At 41.6% G+C, this 15,553-nt stretch overlaps 2 protein-coding genes across 4 annotated transcripts; one reads left to right on the top strand and one right to left on the bottom strand.

Annotated features, from left to right (window-relative positions):
* Window positions 1–1,601: 1,601 nt before the first annotated feature.
* On the bottom strand, window positions 1,602–4,888 carry mrpl27 (mitochondrial ribosomal protein L27). 2 transcript variants are annotated; one of them, XM_027008327.3, is made up of 4 exons: window positions 4,793–4,888; window positions 4,165–4,293; window positions 3,014–3,081; window positions 1,602–2,587 (listed from the first exon to the last, which is right to left on the bottom strand). In XM_027008327.3, exons 1-4 carry the CDS (start codon window positions 4,830–4,832, stop codon window positions 2,381–2,383), a joined length of 444 nt encoding a protein of 147 aa, XP_026864128.1. In that variant the 5' UTR covers window positions 4,833–4,888; the 3' UTR covers window positions 1,602–2,380. The 2 variants fall into 2 exon arrangements, with proteins under 2 accessions (XP_026864128.1, XP_026864130.1); XM_027008329.3 differs by having other exon boundaries at window positions 4,797–4,849.
* Window positions 4,889–4,948: 60 nt separating this feature from the next.
* eme1 (essential meiotic structure-specific endonuclease 1) lies at window positions 4,949–15,309 on the top strand. 2 transcript variants are annotated; one of them, XM_081698078.1, is made up of 9 exons: window positions 4,949–5,335; window positions 5,861–6,601; window positions 6,680–6,807; window positions 7,074–7,163; window positions 7,512–7,636; window positions 8,031–8,175; window positions 9,408–9,523; window positions 9,707–9,896; window positions 14,517–15,309. In XM_081698078.1, the coding sequence occupies exons 2-9, from the start codon at window positions 5,911–5,913 to the stop codon at window positions 14,586–14,588; spliced, it is 1,557 nt and encodes a 518-aa protein (XP_081554204.1). In that variant the 5' UTR covers window positions 4,949–5,335; window positions 5,861–5,910; the 3' UTR covers window positions 14,589–15,309. The 2 variants fall into 2 exon arrangements, with proteins under 2 accessions (XP_081554204.1, XP_026864173.2); XM_027008372.3 differs by lacking the exon at window positions 14,517–15,309 and adding an exon at window positions 10,087–13,899 and having other exon boundaries at window positions 4,954–5,335.
* Window positions 15,310–15,553: the final 244 nt, after the last annotated feature.

The raw sequence follows: 15,553 nt of genomic DNA, 5'->3' as shown, positions 1-15,553 counted from the left end.
TCATTTGACCAAGAAGCTGCTTCTGCATGACATATATTCTAACCACACCAAGAATTTATCTCTGATCATTCAACATACCCAGTAAAACATGTAGAACAAGTGCATATATAGTTGTTGCTAAGCAACAGAGTAGCTGGTGGTGGACAGTCATTTCTCTGTGTGCAGTTTTGATAATTATGCAGCAACAAGTCTCTGTCAGACATATGGACAGAGCTATTGCTGACCATGAATACTGATCATGAATATTTTGGTTATGTATCCAATAATGAGATACAGGTGATTAGATTCAAACAACCTCTAAAGAATTTTGTTTTGGATTTTGGTATACAGCAATTGGAGTACATATGACTATGAGGCTCAACACTTCAAAAATCCCATTATAAAGACTTTCCTGGAACACAATCAAAACACACAAATGTGCCAAATGCCAAGTGGAAAGAACTCTTCTGCATTTTATGGGTGTGGCTGTAGGACTGACTGCTAAGAAAGTGTTATAAATCATGAACAGCTTTCTGACCAGCCTTGCCCTTTCAAACTTCTGATTCAAGAGAATTCATTAATATTCAATGTAGTCAGGAAAATTAGCAGAGTTAGTCCTGTTTTTGCTGGTTTCATTCAATATGCCATGAGAAAGACTTCACACATCTAGAGCTGTCATTAGTTCAAATGTGGGAATGGGCATTTAGGGGTAATGGAAGTACCAAAATGCCAAGGAATGCAGCACCAGGGAAACGTCTCTATGGTGATGAGGCGCAGTTAAACAGCCTCCTCCTCCTCTTTGTGCCATTCTTCTTCTGCCAAAGAGGCAAGAGTCGAAAGCACTGAACACTGTTATGCAAACACTACAGGTTGCGAGGAGGTCAGCCTGTTTTTTTTGTTTTCACAGCTATGCCTGGTGTTAGGTTTGTAACAGTGCTAACAGTGAACGTGTTAGATTTGAGTTTATGCACTTACATTTTATATAATGCAGGGCTTCCTCCTACAGCTGTGAAAACTATTTCTGTCAACACTGTATATATCTCCCTCTGAAACGGGGGAGAGAGAACTTGGTGTGGGTGGGTGGGGGAGGAGTCTTTAATGCAGACTTCATGATTAAATGGTTATGTGTGTAAAATTAGTGACATGATTGTGTATCTAGTGCATCGCACATTAGTCACAAATTAGGCAGGTTGCCATACATTACACACATACAAAGCACTATAGTGCCTATAGTGGTGTTTTTATCCGTCCTCCTCGATAACACTATTGATAACATTCATTTTTGTGCTTTTGGAAACTTTAATGTTACTCAGAAAAAAATTATTTATGTGGTTGCTAACTTGAATGCTCAAGTTGTGCTCACGACTTCATGGTGGCGTCTCCTCAACAAATGATTTTTTTTTTCCTACACAATTTTTTGGGATGTTTTAAAGCTTGTATTTACTGCTCAATGTAAGATGCTACAGCTTGCATCCAACCATTGGGGGGTGGGAGAGGGTGTGGGGAATGTGGAGTTTGTGGGACCACGGCACTAGCAACCCCCCCTTACCCTGCTAAGCTCTGAAATGACACAACTAAAAACAATTCACGAGGGATGCAGTGAGTCAGAAAATTCTGAAATGCTCATTTAAGATGACTTTAATTGAAGCTCAGTGTTTGCCCTCTGGAGAAACACTTCAAATGGCTCATAAAGGCTGTTAACTTGGCTCCTTGCAGTATGGTGCATTTACATTGTTGCTGTCACACAGACGTGAAGTACCCCTTGCTTTTCAGCGAGTCTCAGAATGTTTACTCGAGTTTCACAATGTAATGATCTCTGTTAAAACAGTGAAAAGAACGCCCTCTGATGTATGATGGTTATGTTATGACTACCAGGAAGTGCACCCCAAATTGGCGTACACTTTAGGTGACTTTAGCGGCATATTTACACAATGTATTTTATGTAAAAACTGAAATATTTCAGTAAAACTTCTCAAATGTGAATGTTACATATTTACTTGCTCTAAATGATCTGTTTAGCCCAAAATGTATGCATGTAATTCCAGTTTGTGCTCATCTGTACCAGGGATTTGAGGTTTTTCTGCTTTCAATCACTACTAATAAGAACTGAATAAGGAACCAATAAAGCAGACTAAAATCTGCTATTGTTTTCCCTGTGAAATGCCCTTGAGAACCTAAGCCAAGCTGCTTTTTATTTAGAAGTTTCAATAGCACATTTATTCACATGACCGCATGAGAGGGGACAAAAAAAGGAGCCGTTTCACTGTTGGCAAAGTGTGGAGTACGACCAGTTCCATGTGACATTTTCATACATCTTTCCATTTAGACTGTCAAAATATTCCTTCAAGTCACCAGAGTAAAACAGCTCAAAGGAGCTAGTCAGCACAAGTCTTTCCTCCCTTCAAACCATATCAACTAGTTTGAAGCGGTTCTCCTGTTTTGTGGGAACGACGTTGATGAAGGACTTATAGAGTACAACTCCTTTCGGAAGGTTAGGAATGATGTTTCTGGCTTCAGCACTGCGAGGGTGGGGAATGTACACCTCCTTGGTAAACCTAACGATTCCATCCTCCAGCGCATACAGAGTATTGTTTGTTCCTATGCCCACCTGTCAGAAGCAAGCACAGAGTAGGCTGTTTATAGTTTACATTTCCATATGCCCATGCATCAATAAATTTGTAACATTTGCAATATTGCCTGCTACTTCTATCTGTGTAGTTGTTTCATTATTTGCCATTTTGTCTGGTGTATTATGTGTGGTGTAACGTCTGAGCTCTCCTTATCCCCTAGCCATTTCAGCTACTTATGATAACTCCCACACAGATACCCTTAATTTTACAGCCTCTAAAACCAAACTGCAGAATTAAATTGTAATTCTCAACATTCTACATTCAGAATGTATGACATACCTCATTTGACTTATGTTCATAGTTCTTACAAAAATGTGAAGTGATATATAGAGTGGGTACTGGATATTGATTGACTAGGATATTTAAGAAACACTATCAGAGGATAATGCAAAGAAGACACTTACATGAGCTCCTGGATGCCAGCGCGTTGCCCGCTGTGTAGCAAGGATATTTCCAGCATGAACAAAGTTTCCTTGAACAACAAGGGAAAATGCATATGTGAAAAACATTTACAGGCTATCTAGAAAGGCAAAGAAGTAGCCAAATTAGGTTACACACCAACAGTAAAGGGAGCATTCAGATTCCACTGTTTGCTCACATGTTTACATTTTATGATAATATGAAGGTATGTAAAAACTTAATACGAAAGCCATAATTCTTTATGTCTTAACCTGAATTGTTGGGCTGAACTACACTACACAAACATTAGCATCACACAAATTGACTACAGGTACCATGTACAGGTACTAAGTACATTTCCAATAATAATCCAGTATCTTTACAAATGCTTGAGCAACTAATACTTTCACCCAGACATTGTTTTCAGTTTCTTTGTTTATTACACAGAACTAGTAGTACATTTTGAACTACGCTAGTACTTGGAAGCAAAACAGCCACAAAGAAGACAAGGCAATAACAATACATACATTTAAATGCTAGCCACATAACCAGATAACCTATCATATAAGACCACTAAAGCAAAGGCATTTACTACTTAAGTTAGCAGAGGCATTGATAAGTTAGCAAAAGAGGGAAATGCTTAGAGATCAAGCTTGTGAAATGAGAAATATAACATCTAGCTAGCAAAAACAAAATCAGAATTCACATGTAGTTTTATGTTTCAAAGGAATTTTCACATGTATGCCAATTATCGAACAAATGTAAATTTAATTGTATGTAAATTAAAAATACTTTTACTTTTTCTTATGACAGAAGTGAGACATCACTCAGAAAATGAGCAGTGAACTGGAGAAGAAAAGAGTAAAAGTAGATGCACAACGTGTAGAAGCGACGAGAGAGAGAGAGAGAGAGAGAAAGAAAACAGAACAGAAATGAGTTACAGAACAGGGAGAGGCTGTGGACTTTTCTAAAAAAGCACATGTAGAATTCTGCCCCTTGGACTGACTGGCAAAGAGGTTGGACTATTCGCCCTTAATTCTGCGTGCCTCGTTACAGCAGGTAGTCTAGATACGCCCCTGTCACACAGTGAAGGACTTAAAACGCCACAGGGTTAGTACTTCTTTGCTGAAACTAGGAGACTGTGTGGAGACGTTACCGTCTTGTTTCTTAAACCCAAATCTGCGTCCCGGACTTTTTCCTCCAACGTTTTTACTGCTGCCACCACTCTTCTTAGAGGCAGGTCTCACGGAAAGAGCTACTGGTGCGTGGCATGACACGAGCATACCTGCGGAGACATTGACAAAGTACTGGCACAGGGCTTTATTTGATCACAAACGTATGCGAACGTCATGATTTAATGACCGAATTAATGACCGTGATGTTTCATATGAATTCATCCATGTCCGGGACAGTAGCTAGCCAGCTAGCTTTACTAAAACACACTTCAGACATGGATGTGGACGCTATGAGGTTATCGCAAAGAACACAACTAGCCAGCTGGCTATCTGTTAGCTAACTTAATAGTACTTAGTTAAATTATTGAAACTACGTAAAATGCGACTATACATAGAAGTCTACATCTTTATCACCAAGTGAATAAGTAGCATGCCTTGGTATCACAACTAGCTAGCTAGCTGTCAACCGGATAATTAATGCGATCATTCACAAGTTTACCAAACTCATAATCACTTTATTCACCAGTACTTGTCTTGTTATCTCTAGATAGTTATCTACCGAGATTTGCTACGGTAGATAGCAGAAAAAACGATTTTAACAAAACCTACCAACCCTGGGTCTTAATAATAAGGACATAAGCGCAGCCATCTTGATTTTATTTTTGACGACACAAGGTTGATCTTCGCGTTTTAGATCCCGCGAGATTTTAGTGCCTTGTACTGCGGGGACGGTTCAGGCTTGCGTGCACTATTGTTAGAAGTAAGCATACAGGCATCAGTGGCAAGCAGGTTTGATAATCTGGGCAATTTTTTAAAAACCATTATGTTTATCTAGCGCGTATACGTTTATCTGAATGTTCTTATTAGATTGTTTTCTTATTTAGCTTGCTTTTTGGTTAAATATTGGCAAGCTGCACTGTAGGTGGCAGCAACACACCCAGTGGTTTTAAATCTCATTTCAAGCGGTAGGAGACGAACAACAAGAGCCCGCGTTTTATAAATAAACATGCGGGTTAACAGTGCGCCAACAGTTCTAGTTTAGATTTTCATAACGTTATATACAAACTCTTCTGCTCTTTTTATTTTATCTATGAGTTCCATACAACTTTTAGACATCCCTCCCATGGTCGGATCCTCGTTTTCTAAACACAAGTGAGTCTGTGGCTGTAAGATATCGTAACTAGTTGACTGTCTATCTTTATACAAGTAAGTTAACTCGGTAGTTTAAGGATTTAGCTAAAGGTGAGATTGTTGGTTAACGTTATCTGATTTTCAACCAGCAAGAGACTTGCGAGTTATGTAAATACAGAAGATGCCGTAACCGTTGCTGTATTTATGGCTTTTGCACTTCATATATTAGTTCGTCATATGTTATAGCTACAGCTTGATTTAAATTCCCTCATATCAAAGCTGTGAACATGAGCAACCCTCACTTTCTTACTGTTAGAGTTAAAAGAGTAGGTTAATGTTACCAGGATTTTAATCACGCAGCTAACCTACTTTGAAAGGTTGTAAAACATAAATTTCCATGAAGGCTAACTACATTGCCATTGAGTGATTTAAAGATTTATACAACGTGTTGCATAATTTTAGATTTCTTAAATAATTACTGTGAAATACCAAGTTTGTTTGAAAGTGGAAAGAAGTTTTTTTTTTTTTTTTTTTTGCCACTTTAAGAAACGAGAATGCATGAACGTTTGGGGTGCTTTAATGACTGAAAGCCAAGAATGAGTACCATCAAAGGAGCAGAATTCCAGCTCAGCGACAGTGACTCCAGTGACTCAGAGGAGCTACCGGTAATTGACTTCTCTCAGCATAGAAACACCCAGGAACCGAAGTGTGAACTGGCGGTTTTGGATGGATCAGGCTCTGAGATGACTGTTTCGGCCTCCTCTCAGATACGTTGCCCTACTACTGGTGTTGTCAGGGCTGACATTTTTGTGGTCAGCAGTGATAGTGAGGAGGAAGAGCCATTTATTCCTCTGGCTGTAAGGCTTCAACAGAAGCAGCAGATTTGCCCAGCTGCTGTGGCAGATGTGCATGAGAGCCAGGTTTCATCTGCGAACTGTAATGGACGTGTAATGGATCAGCCATCACCTGCCGTAACCATCGGTCGTAGAATCCCGGCCGTTCAACCCGAAGATAATGTGGGAGCATATGCAGATCTCACAAGTCGTCCGACTGCCGACTGGGGTACTGCATGTCCTGCGAGGGGCGGCGAGACAGACACGTGTAAGCGCAAGCGGAAGCGCACCCCTGCAGAAGTGGAGGCGGCCAAACAGGAGGCCCAGGGGAGGAGACTGAAGGAGCAGCAGCACAGAGACAGGCTGCAAGCAGAGAAGAAAGTGCTGACGGATGCTGTGAAGGCCATGAGACCTGAGGAGTGCCTCAAACACATGGTGGTGACCGTAGATCCAGGTAGGTGGCACTTAAAAAGCATGAAGTATTAAAATGCATTTGCTGAATGGCTTAGTACTGATTAGCCATCTCTGGCAGGACTGCTGCAGCTGGAGGGGGGTGGATCTCTCCTAACTTCTCTGCATGCTATGAGCTGCAGCTGTGCCATTGAGAAGCAGTCTCTCCCAAGCAGCATCTCCTGGGCCAGACGCATACCCTGCCCTCAGGCTAGTTCTCGACATGATCATGCATACGTATACATACACGCAAACATGATCTCTTTAGTTTTGTTGGTCCTTTTATTTCTGTTCCAGCACTCACTGTAGCAGGTTTATTCTTATTCTTAAAGGTCTACGAATGTATTATTGTTCTGTATTGCTTGTGATATCCACAAGTACACTCACTTTACCACTGCATGTTCACACACTCCTCATTGTTGGTGTGTTCTTTCTTTCCATAAAACTGAAATCATGGATTATACATTTCATCACAGACTGGAGAGCTGCTGTCTATTACTGAATCACACACAGTGGTTCAAGTACCAGTAGATGATATTATCAACATGGTTCACCACTACAATAAGGTGAGCATTTTGTGGTTTACACTGACTTATTAGATGCCAAATCATGCTGATAACTTAATGCGCTAATTAGGCCATTGACTTGTCAATTTCCTTCTCATGCACACTGCTGCACGTCTAGATCTAATGAAATTAAGATAGTTTTGTAGACAAAAGGGCAACACAAAATTGCAGTTTTGACCTGTGAAGATTTAATTGAGCTATTAAAAATAATGAATGTAATTACATGCTCATGCCTTAATTATATACAGCTGATCTGTTGGCTTCTTTTGATATGCTGTCTTATTTAGCCTCAAAAACTTAGCTGTTTCTGGCACTGGAGAGGCATGAGTGAAGGCGGTTTGTGTGCAGGAGCAAAAGTATGGTGGGACAACTGACCGTCACCTGTCCCTGACTTCTTGGGTTTTCCGTCTCCTGGCCAGAAACTCGGGCAGGACCATCACTCTGGCAGTGATTGATATCGAGAAGTATTTTAAGTGAGTAATAGACGGAGGTATGAACTATTTGCCAACACTAATCGCTCCAAAGTACAAAACGTTACATGCAACACGGTTATACCGTCTGCACAGTTGCTGTGGTGTCAGTGCTATCTTTTGTAAATACCCACCAGCCTATTTAGGTGTTATAAATCTAACATTACATTTAGATATATTTGGCCTATTGGGTCTAGTGAAATATTCAGTTAAAAACTGCTATTTTACACTGAGTGAACAGTAATGACTTCAAAGGCCTTTGGAGAATAGACTCAAGTCACTTTGCTCTGAAGAGAAACGCCCTGATTTACTTCACACAGCAGACTACTGAGGTTTGATGTTGCTCTGTTCGAGACACCCCCCCCCGCATGTTTGAGCTGTAACTTCTCACCTGCAGAACTCGGAGTGCTAAGAGTCGTCAGAAGTTCCGCACCGCGGTGCTGAGTGAGGACAGGGACCCAGGGCCGCAGGGTGGAGTAAGGAAGAGGAGGAGGAAGGACGCCGAGTCTCTTCCTGATGTTTCTCGTGTAGACTTGGAGGAGGCAAGTTAACGCTCTTTCATGGCTGCTTGTGCTAATACACATATTCCCTTAATGTGTTTTTTTTTTTGTTTTGTTTTTTTTTTGTTTTTTTGTGAAGGGTTGCACTGAAGCCAGTGTTTAGCAAGCTAATGTGATTTTATCTTAATTAAATTATGCACAACCACATTAAATGGCATATCAATAGATTACTCATTTTAGAAAGACAGAAATGTTGCAAATCATAACATATCCACATTCTAGGCTTGTAAACTGTACAGTTAGTGATTGGGAAATTTGGCATTGGTGTGGTTGGTCCACTTTGGCACATCTCTGAGGTCTGGTACTCCGAGTCAGTACTGGCTAATAATGATTGATTCCACAAATTGCTATATCTGCGTTTTGGGCTCTTTTAAGGGATTTTTTCAACATTTAATCATTTTTATCAGTTTATTGCTTTATCAATTAGTAAACCAGCCCTCAGAGGTCCATAGATTACACGCTGCATGATAAGACAGTTGTCTGGGAAGTGTGTAATGTGCTTTGGACCCAGTTAAGGTGTGAAATTGTGTGTTTATGCTCGGTGTATAGAGTCTGTTCTCATTCTCAGCTACTCTGCTCACTGTTCACCTGACGCAGTTCTTTTGCAGTCTTCTCTCATGGTTTCTGGCACAGGTACCACATAAAGCTTCAGAAACTTGTATCACTACACCACAGTAAAGGAAATGGTACCAAATGGGTCCAAAAGCAAAACATTTCTTTCTACATAGTAAAGTCTTCTGCAACAAAATCTGATAGACTGTCTCTTGCTTTATACTGTGTTCAAAAAGCATGTGTAAGTAGGTTATGTAAGAGAATCACAACTATAAAAACCATTTCTGTACACAAATGCAGAGATGCTAGAGCTTCAGTCATAATCTTAAAATCATTTTAAAATGAAGTTGGCTGCTTTTGCAGTCAGTGTGGACTCGCATACTAACATCTCACATAACTCTTATACTAACATCCACGTCTGCAGTCAGTCTGGACTTTCATACTAACGTCCATGTCTGCAGTCAGTCTGGACTCACATACTAATAGCCATGTCTGCAGTCAGTCTGGACTTTCATACTAACGTCCATGTCTGCAGTCAGTCTGGACTCACATACTAATAGCCATGTCTGCAGTCAGTCTGGACTCACATACTAACGTCCATGTCTGCAGTCAGTCTGCTCTCACATATTAACATCCACATCTTTGCCTTTTGTCTGTATCAGGCTTTGGTTGACCTGCAGCTCCACACTGGGGTTCAAGTTCACTTTCATTCAACCTGGAAGGACTTCACTAATTATGTTACTATGACAACCAAGGCAGTATCTGAAGCACCGTTTAAGTGAGTGGGCAGCAGAAGATTTTCCTCTTTTCCATCTGTCAGTTTTACAGTTTATGTTCTAGATGGTATAGTTGAACAGAGCAATCAGGCTGCGTCATTATTTACCAGCCCTGTGTCTGTCTCTCTGTCTGTCTGTCCGTGCGTATTTGTGTGTGTGCACGTGTCTGTCCGCATGTCTTCTAGACGGGAGAGGGAGAAGACGGGCTTTAGTTTTTATCTAGAGAGTGAGTGGGCAGGTGGTCAGAAGGTGGAGAGAACGGGTAAAGGCCTTCTGCAGGTATGGAAGAGGCAGATCCAACAGCTGAACCGGGTCAGCCCAGACATGGCCAGTGCCATACTCGGTGCCTACCCTTCTCCCCAGCTTCTCAGTCAGGTAAACCCCAAAGCACATGCTCTGTGCTTCACTAATGTTTTGCTGTTGCCAGAGAGAGCCTATGCAGAAGATCGAATGCCTTTCATTTATCTGTGTCTGTGTACTAGCTAATTTACATGCTTGCGGTTCTGCACAGCAAGGAAGCTTTTGGACTCTCGTACAGTAGGTTGCTGTGCTTGTATTGTCACAGGCATACGGTAGGTGCAGGTCAGAGCAAGAAAAGGTCACACTGCTGTCAGACATGCTGATACGTCGTGGGGAGGGAGTGACGTCAACGACCCGCCGGGTTGGGCCAGAACTGTCCAAGCGTCTGTTTCTGATTATGACTTCAGCTGACCCCCAGCAGAACCTAGATTCTATGGCATAGATACGGATAACCAGTCTGACATGTCCCCCAGCCCCCTACCAGTACCACTAACACCCTGCTTATACCAGTTACACATCAATCATGTATTTTTCTATCATCTCTTTGTCTGTTTGCTTGTGTGTGTGTATGAATTAAAATGTTTTTTTTATATTAAATGTTTTTGTGTAAATGGTATATGGTATGGTGAATATAGTGAAAGAACCATCAGTATTTGCAGTGTTAGCTCAGTGGTTAAGGTACATGACTTGTAATTGGAAGGTTGCTGTTTCAAGCTCTGCCACTGCCAAGTTGCCACTGTTGGGCCCCTAAGCAAGACCCTTAACCCTCAGTTGTTCAAGTTGTATTCAGTCATAATTGTAAAAAAAAAAAAAAAATGCCATAAATGTAAAAACCTGCAATGTCAAGAAGGAACTTCGGTACATCCACGGTCTGTATTTTATTTTCTCTGAAAAGCAAAACACAGTTTTCAGGTGACATTTGCCTACAACATAATGGACTGTTGAGAACTGGAGGTTACACCCAAACCAGTTTCTTGGTTTTTGCTGTAAATGCATCAGTTGTGTGTGTGTGTGTGTGTGTGTGTACATTTTTGTCCTTTACCTCAAAACACCAGGGTATAGCTGTCAATTTCAGAGCTAAAATGGCTCCCAGCGCTCTGTTTCAGGACTGTAGAGGCTCACGGTTCATTTCCAGCACATTAGCGAATGGCACCTGACCGAGGAGTGCGGTGCTGCCTGAAACGAGCCGCGGGCTAACGAGCCGTTAAATGTGCTTAAGAGATGAGCGGCGTGCCACAGTGCTGTCCCTGGAGGCAGCGCTTCCTCTGCGTTTGAAGAGGATGCAGTAAAAACTCCACCAGGTGGAGGAGAGTGCCTACCAAGGGGGAATTACGCTTGCACAAGTATTATGGCGGCTTGAATAGGGATCACCTTGGAGTGATTTGTTTAGCTGGAAAATATGAAATCTTTTTTTTCTTCAAATCCAAACTATCGGCTTTTATTACCCAGAATAAGCAGAGCTAACATTTCCAGTAGTTACAGCAATTTTAACATATAACTCAATTTAAATGACACAGTGTAGGCTACATTGTGACCTAAGGGATGCAGTGTTCAGTGTTGCGAATCTGTCACCAGTCCTGGCAAGATTTTTAACAGCAGTGTAACTTTCATTGATGTGTTCAGAGCAGATGCTGGTTTATCCATTATCTAAATGAATATGCTTTTAGCATCAAAAGCAGGAAGAACAAAACATTCAGCGACATTCTCCATTAAGGTTTCAGCATTAATGGGTCACACCCTCTTAGTGATCTGATCTGTTGTTTATGCACTATTGATGACTGCAAATGTTATGGCCAATGTTCTTTGTAGGGATTTCTACTGAATTGTAATATGCTATAAGAAATGTTTTTATGGATTATCTGTTGCAGACTGGGATTTGTTTATAGGTTCAGAAACAGCAACACAGGCTGAGGGTTTTTAAAAGGTATGTGCTGGCAACCCTGGGATTTACTTTAATGGTGTACTGTATTTTCCTTTAGCTGCTGGGGCACCGAAATGAGATTGGAAGTCATATCTCCTGCCTCATGTTGTGTGTGTGAATCATGCCCTATCCTCTGCGTGGCATTGTCTCCTGTAATCCTTTGTGCAGTATCAGGCTCTGTGTACCACCTGGAGCATGTCTGAGACTTCTGCTCAGCCCACGTTGGAGATTACTGTACACTAGAAATGGCAGGAAGCAAGTGGTGACCTGTGTTACAGTGAAGCCACAGAACGATGAGCAGAACGGCCGGTTGGTTGCGGACTCACTGTAAACGTTTGCCACTCAGCTCCTCTCTGAGAAACAGGCCTTCTTATCGGCTGTCACACAAGACAGGGTGCTGCTGGCACTGCCATGTTTTTACAGACATGTATGTCACCCTGCACCACCCCCCCACTACACATGCAAACACATTCCCTCATACCAATAGTCTTGTTGGCAAATCCTAGACAGTATAACTCCAGTCTATGAGCAGTTAATAGTACTGTATCAGGCCTGGAGATGCCTCAGTAATATGTCAATAGACCAAAAGCTTTTACAGTTATCCATGTTTTACAAACTAGGGGTTCTGCCTCTTGTCTTTGCAACATAAAGTCAGACATTCCTCAAAACAAGAAGTCTGGCACAGGAGATAATTGGTTCAAAGAGGTGTTGATTTCCCAGCCATAAGCACTCAAAGAAGTTCTCTTTAAATAAAAACTTTGCACAAGTCCTGCATGAGTCCTTTTTTGTTGGCAAATTAATTTGGAAAGTAGAGAGCAAGTGAAATGTAAGTAAGCAGAACTAGGCTGCTACTTGCTTGTAAGGTTGAATTTTTACCTCTGAGGAAACAGGATGGATTACTGCAGATCCATCCACCCACCCGTTTGGTGTGCTCTTTCCACATCTCTTACTGGAGAGTATATTATCCGTGCACATAGTCATCCATGACTTCACTCTCCAAATAGTGATTAAATGAAATGGGTCCCACAAGAGGGCAGACTTGCTTCACTCTGGTAGTAGATGCTGGCCAGACAGTTCTGTCTCAGTGGACAGCATACAGTCCAGGATGGGCTGAAACTGAAGACTGAAATACAAATCAAAGAGACATGCTGTCTGTTGACTTTGAGCTCAGGGAAATCATTTTGAGCAAAAAAATTTCTCAGGGTTTCTTTCACTCTACCTTCTTTTAACTTGGCATTCGTGTCTCCTGGAGGCGTTAAGAAAAGTCTGCTTTATATGCCATTAAGGACAAGGGTTGGTGAAAAGTGTCTTAATGAGCAGCTTCAGTCTGACAGGTGTAAAGTAATGTCCTGACTTCTCAAGGAACAAGAATGCAAAAATGTTTGTTTGTAAAATGTAGTTCCAATTAAATGGAGCACCCTTGATGCTGGATGCTATACAATTTTATAAACATCATTCCGATTTTCAGTAATTGGTAGCAGATATATTCAGGACATGGGTTCTGCCCAGCCATACATCATGTTAAGCCTGTGAGCTGCTTCAGCCCCCTGGCATTGGTGGACTGGCTGTCTAGCCGTGCTGTTCATATTATGCAGTGTTGCAGCATGCTATAGCAGGATTCTGAAAGAAGGCTATTAAGCTAAGCTGGTTTGTCATGCTGCTTATGTATACTTGAGCTTATGTCTTCTCAGATCTTGGATGGTCATTTTTTTATTGAAGCGACTTGAGAAAACCACTCTCTCCACCTTCTCAAGCTGAACACAAAGCCCAGGTGGTCCTCAGAAATCCGGATCCCTGTCGTCATATCTGCCCACCTGCCATTCCCTCGCTTCGCCTCGCCCTCCCATCTCACTTCACAGTCTAAGCTTAGCTATGGGAGCCTTCGGTCTCCAGGGGGGTAGGGGGCTGTGGAATCAGGCCAGTCCTCTTTCTGTTTACATGGCATCACACCCCCAGCCCCAGAGGGACTTTTAATCAATGCGGTACTCCCACCTTCTTAATGACACCCCTCCTATGGCAACCTGATGTGACTGCTAATTGTGATGGGCAAGCCCAGACTATCTCACTGTGTGTTAGATGGGGTGGGGTGGACGGTGTGGGGCAGTACACATTTTAGGATTTTTTTTAGGCTTTGACTTATTTATTTGAAGCGTTTGTCTTCTGGAGTTCCCCCTCAGTCTGTCTATGAGCATCTTGACAGCCTCTGTCTCGGAGGAACCTCTCAAGATTTTGTGAATGTGTGGGCGTGTGCACCTGTGTGTGCACGTGAGTGTGTACAGGCATGTACATGTGTGTGTGTGTGTGTGTGTGTGTGTGTGTGTGTGTGTGTGTGTGTGTGTGTGCTGGTCAAGGCTGCAGGAGTGTCCAAGATGCTGTCACTCTGTATTCGTTACACACAGTCACCCTGCAGGGCATTTTTATTAACATTCCAATCAGTGCAGAGCCAGATTGCTTGATCTGCAGATACAAATTGGGAATATCATTTGTTATAGGAGTTGAAGTATTTCTGTAAGAGGCAACATGGAAAAATGCTCAGTTTAAATGCAAAACATAGAAATTTAGGAAATACCAGGACAGCACCATTGCTACCTTTTCTGTTGTTTAAATGGTGCTCTACTCTGTGTGTCTGCATTATGGACTCTGAGGACTTTGAGCCAGAGAAACACTAGTTTCTTGGTCCTTGCACAGGACACTTTTGCAGCTTTCTCCTGTACTCTATTGTTGACCTGATTTCTCTTTTCTATGTCACTGACGAATCCTCACAATGGAGACAGCTGACAGCCACAGTTTTCTGCAAAAGACACACATTGCTCTCACAGGAAGGCAGCAGAGAGATAGGAAGATGAAAGAAAGACAGAAGGTGTCATTCATCATATGTCACTCACACGCTCCAAGCTAAGGAGGAAAAATGCACCAACCCTGACTACATTGTGTCAGCCATATGGAGCTATGTCAGAACTCAGGGTTATCTGCTCATCATCCACATTTGATCCTTAACACAAAAATGTGTGGAACCTACTGTGAGACCGACTGTATGACTAACACATGGCCTGGCATGATGTCACTCAGGAGTCCATTTGAACTTTTTGTAAGAGCCCATCAGAATTTATGGTAATAGGCAGTGTGAAATGTGTATCATGACTGTCCAGAACCTTCTTGATAGTAAAGTCAGAACCCGGGTGAGTCTGTTTCAGCAGATCACAACTTGGGCTTTAATTAGTATGTTGCCAAGGCTAGTAACAGCTCCCTTTTGTGCTGAGTTTGTAGCACATGTGATAGAAAACTCTGAACAGGGTCCATTTTGGTGACAATTAAAATACAATGCCATTACAGCAAAAGGCCTGTCTGTGTACCAGAGACATCTCTAAGGGCAGGAATTTACAACACAGTCTAAACATGGTGAACTTTCATTCTCTGCCCTTGTCTTGCTTTCTCTTTCCAATACATACTCCATAATTTTCTTTTCATTTGTCATGTCTCAAACAAATGGTATGTTCAGTGATGCAAAAATAGACTAACAGCTTATTGTGTTCCCACATATTTAAATGTTAAAGTTTGGAAATGTGATTAATGGCAAAAGTGTTGCATATTTCAGGCCCTTTCAAATAAATTTTATTTTTCTTATGCGACACCACGTTTTTTCTTCTCATCACAATGTTTAATTTTCTGCGATTTTTCTACTAGCTATCTACCAGCTCTCTGAAGACTTAATATATATGTTAATTACTTTGTTCAAATGACTTATGATTTATTAATAGCAAAGTTTATAGGTTCTTAATGTTAATGCGGTAATCAGTGTCAGTTAAGAGAA

Source organism: Electrophorus electricus, chromosome 15, assembly GCF_041902795.1.
Source record: "Electrophorus electricus isolate QZ-2024a chromosome 15, ASM4190279v1, whole genome shotgun sequence".
Classification (NCBI taxonomy): Eukaryota; Metazoa; Chordata; class Actinopteri; order Gymnotiformes; family Gymnotidae; genus Electrophorus; species Electrophorus electricus.
The sequence above is the reverse complement of the archived record's forward strand: the minus strand, read 5'-3'. Positions and strand labels throughout refer to the sequence as shown.

Coding starts and splice junctions, on each gene's coding strand:
- mrpl27 (XM_027008327.3), bottom strand. CDS start 4,832: ATGGCTGCGCTTATGTCCTTATTATTAAGACCCAGGGTTG. Junction 4,294..4,792: donor ATTATTAAGACCCAGGGTTG/GTAGGTTTTGTT, acceptor ATGTCTCCGCAG/GTATGCTCGTGTCATGCCAC. Junction 3,082..4,164: donor TGGGTTTAAGAAACAAGACG/GTAACGTCTCCA, acceptor TTGTTGTTCAAG/GAAACTTTGTTCATGCTGGA.
- eme1 (XM_027008372.3), top strand. CDS start 5,911: ATGAGTACCATCAAAGGAGCAGAATTCCAGCTCAGCGACAGTGACTCC. Junction 7,637..8,030: donor GATATCGAGAAGTATTTTAA/GTGAGTAATAGA, acceptor TCTCACCTGCAG/AACTCGGAGTGCTAAGAGTC. Junction 9,897..10,086: donor CTCCCCAGCTTCTCAGTCAG/GTAAACCCCAAA, acceptor GTATTGTCACAG/GCATACGGTAGGTGCAGGTC.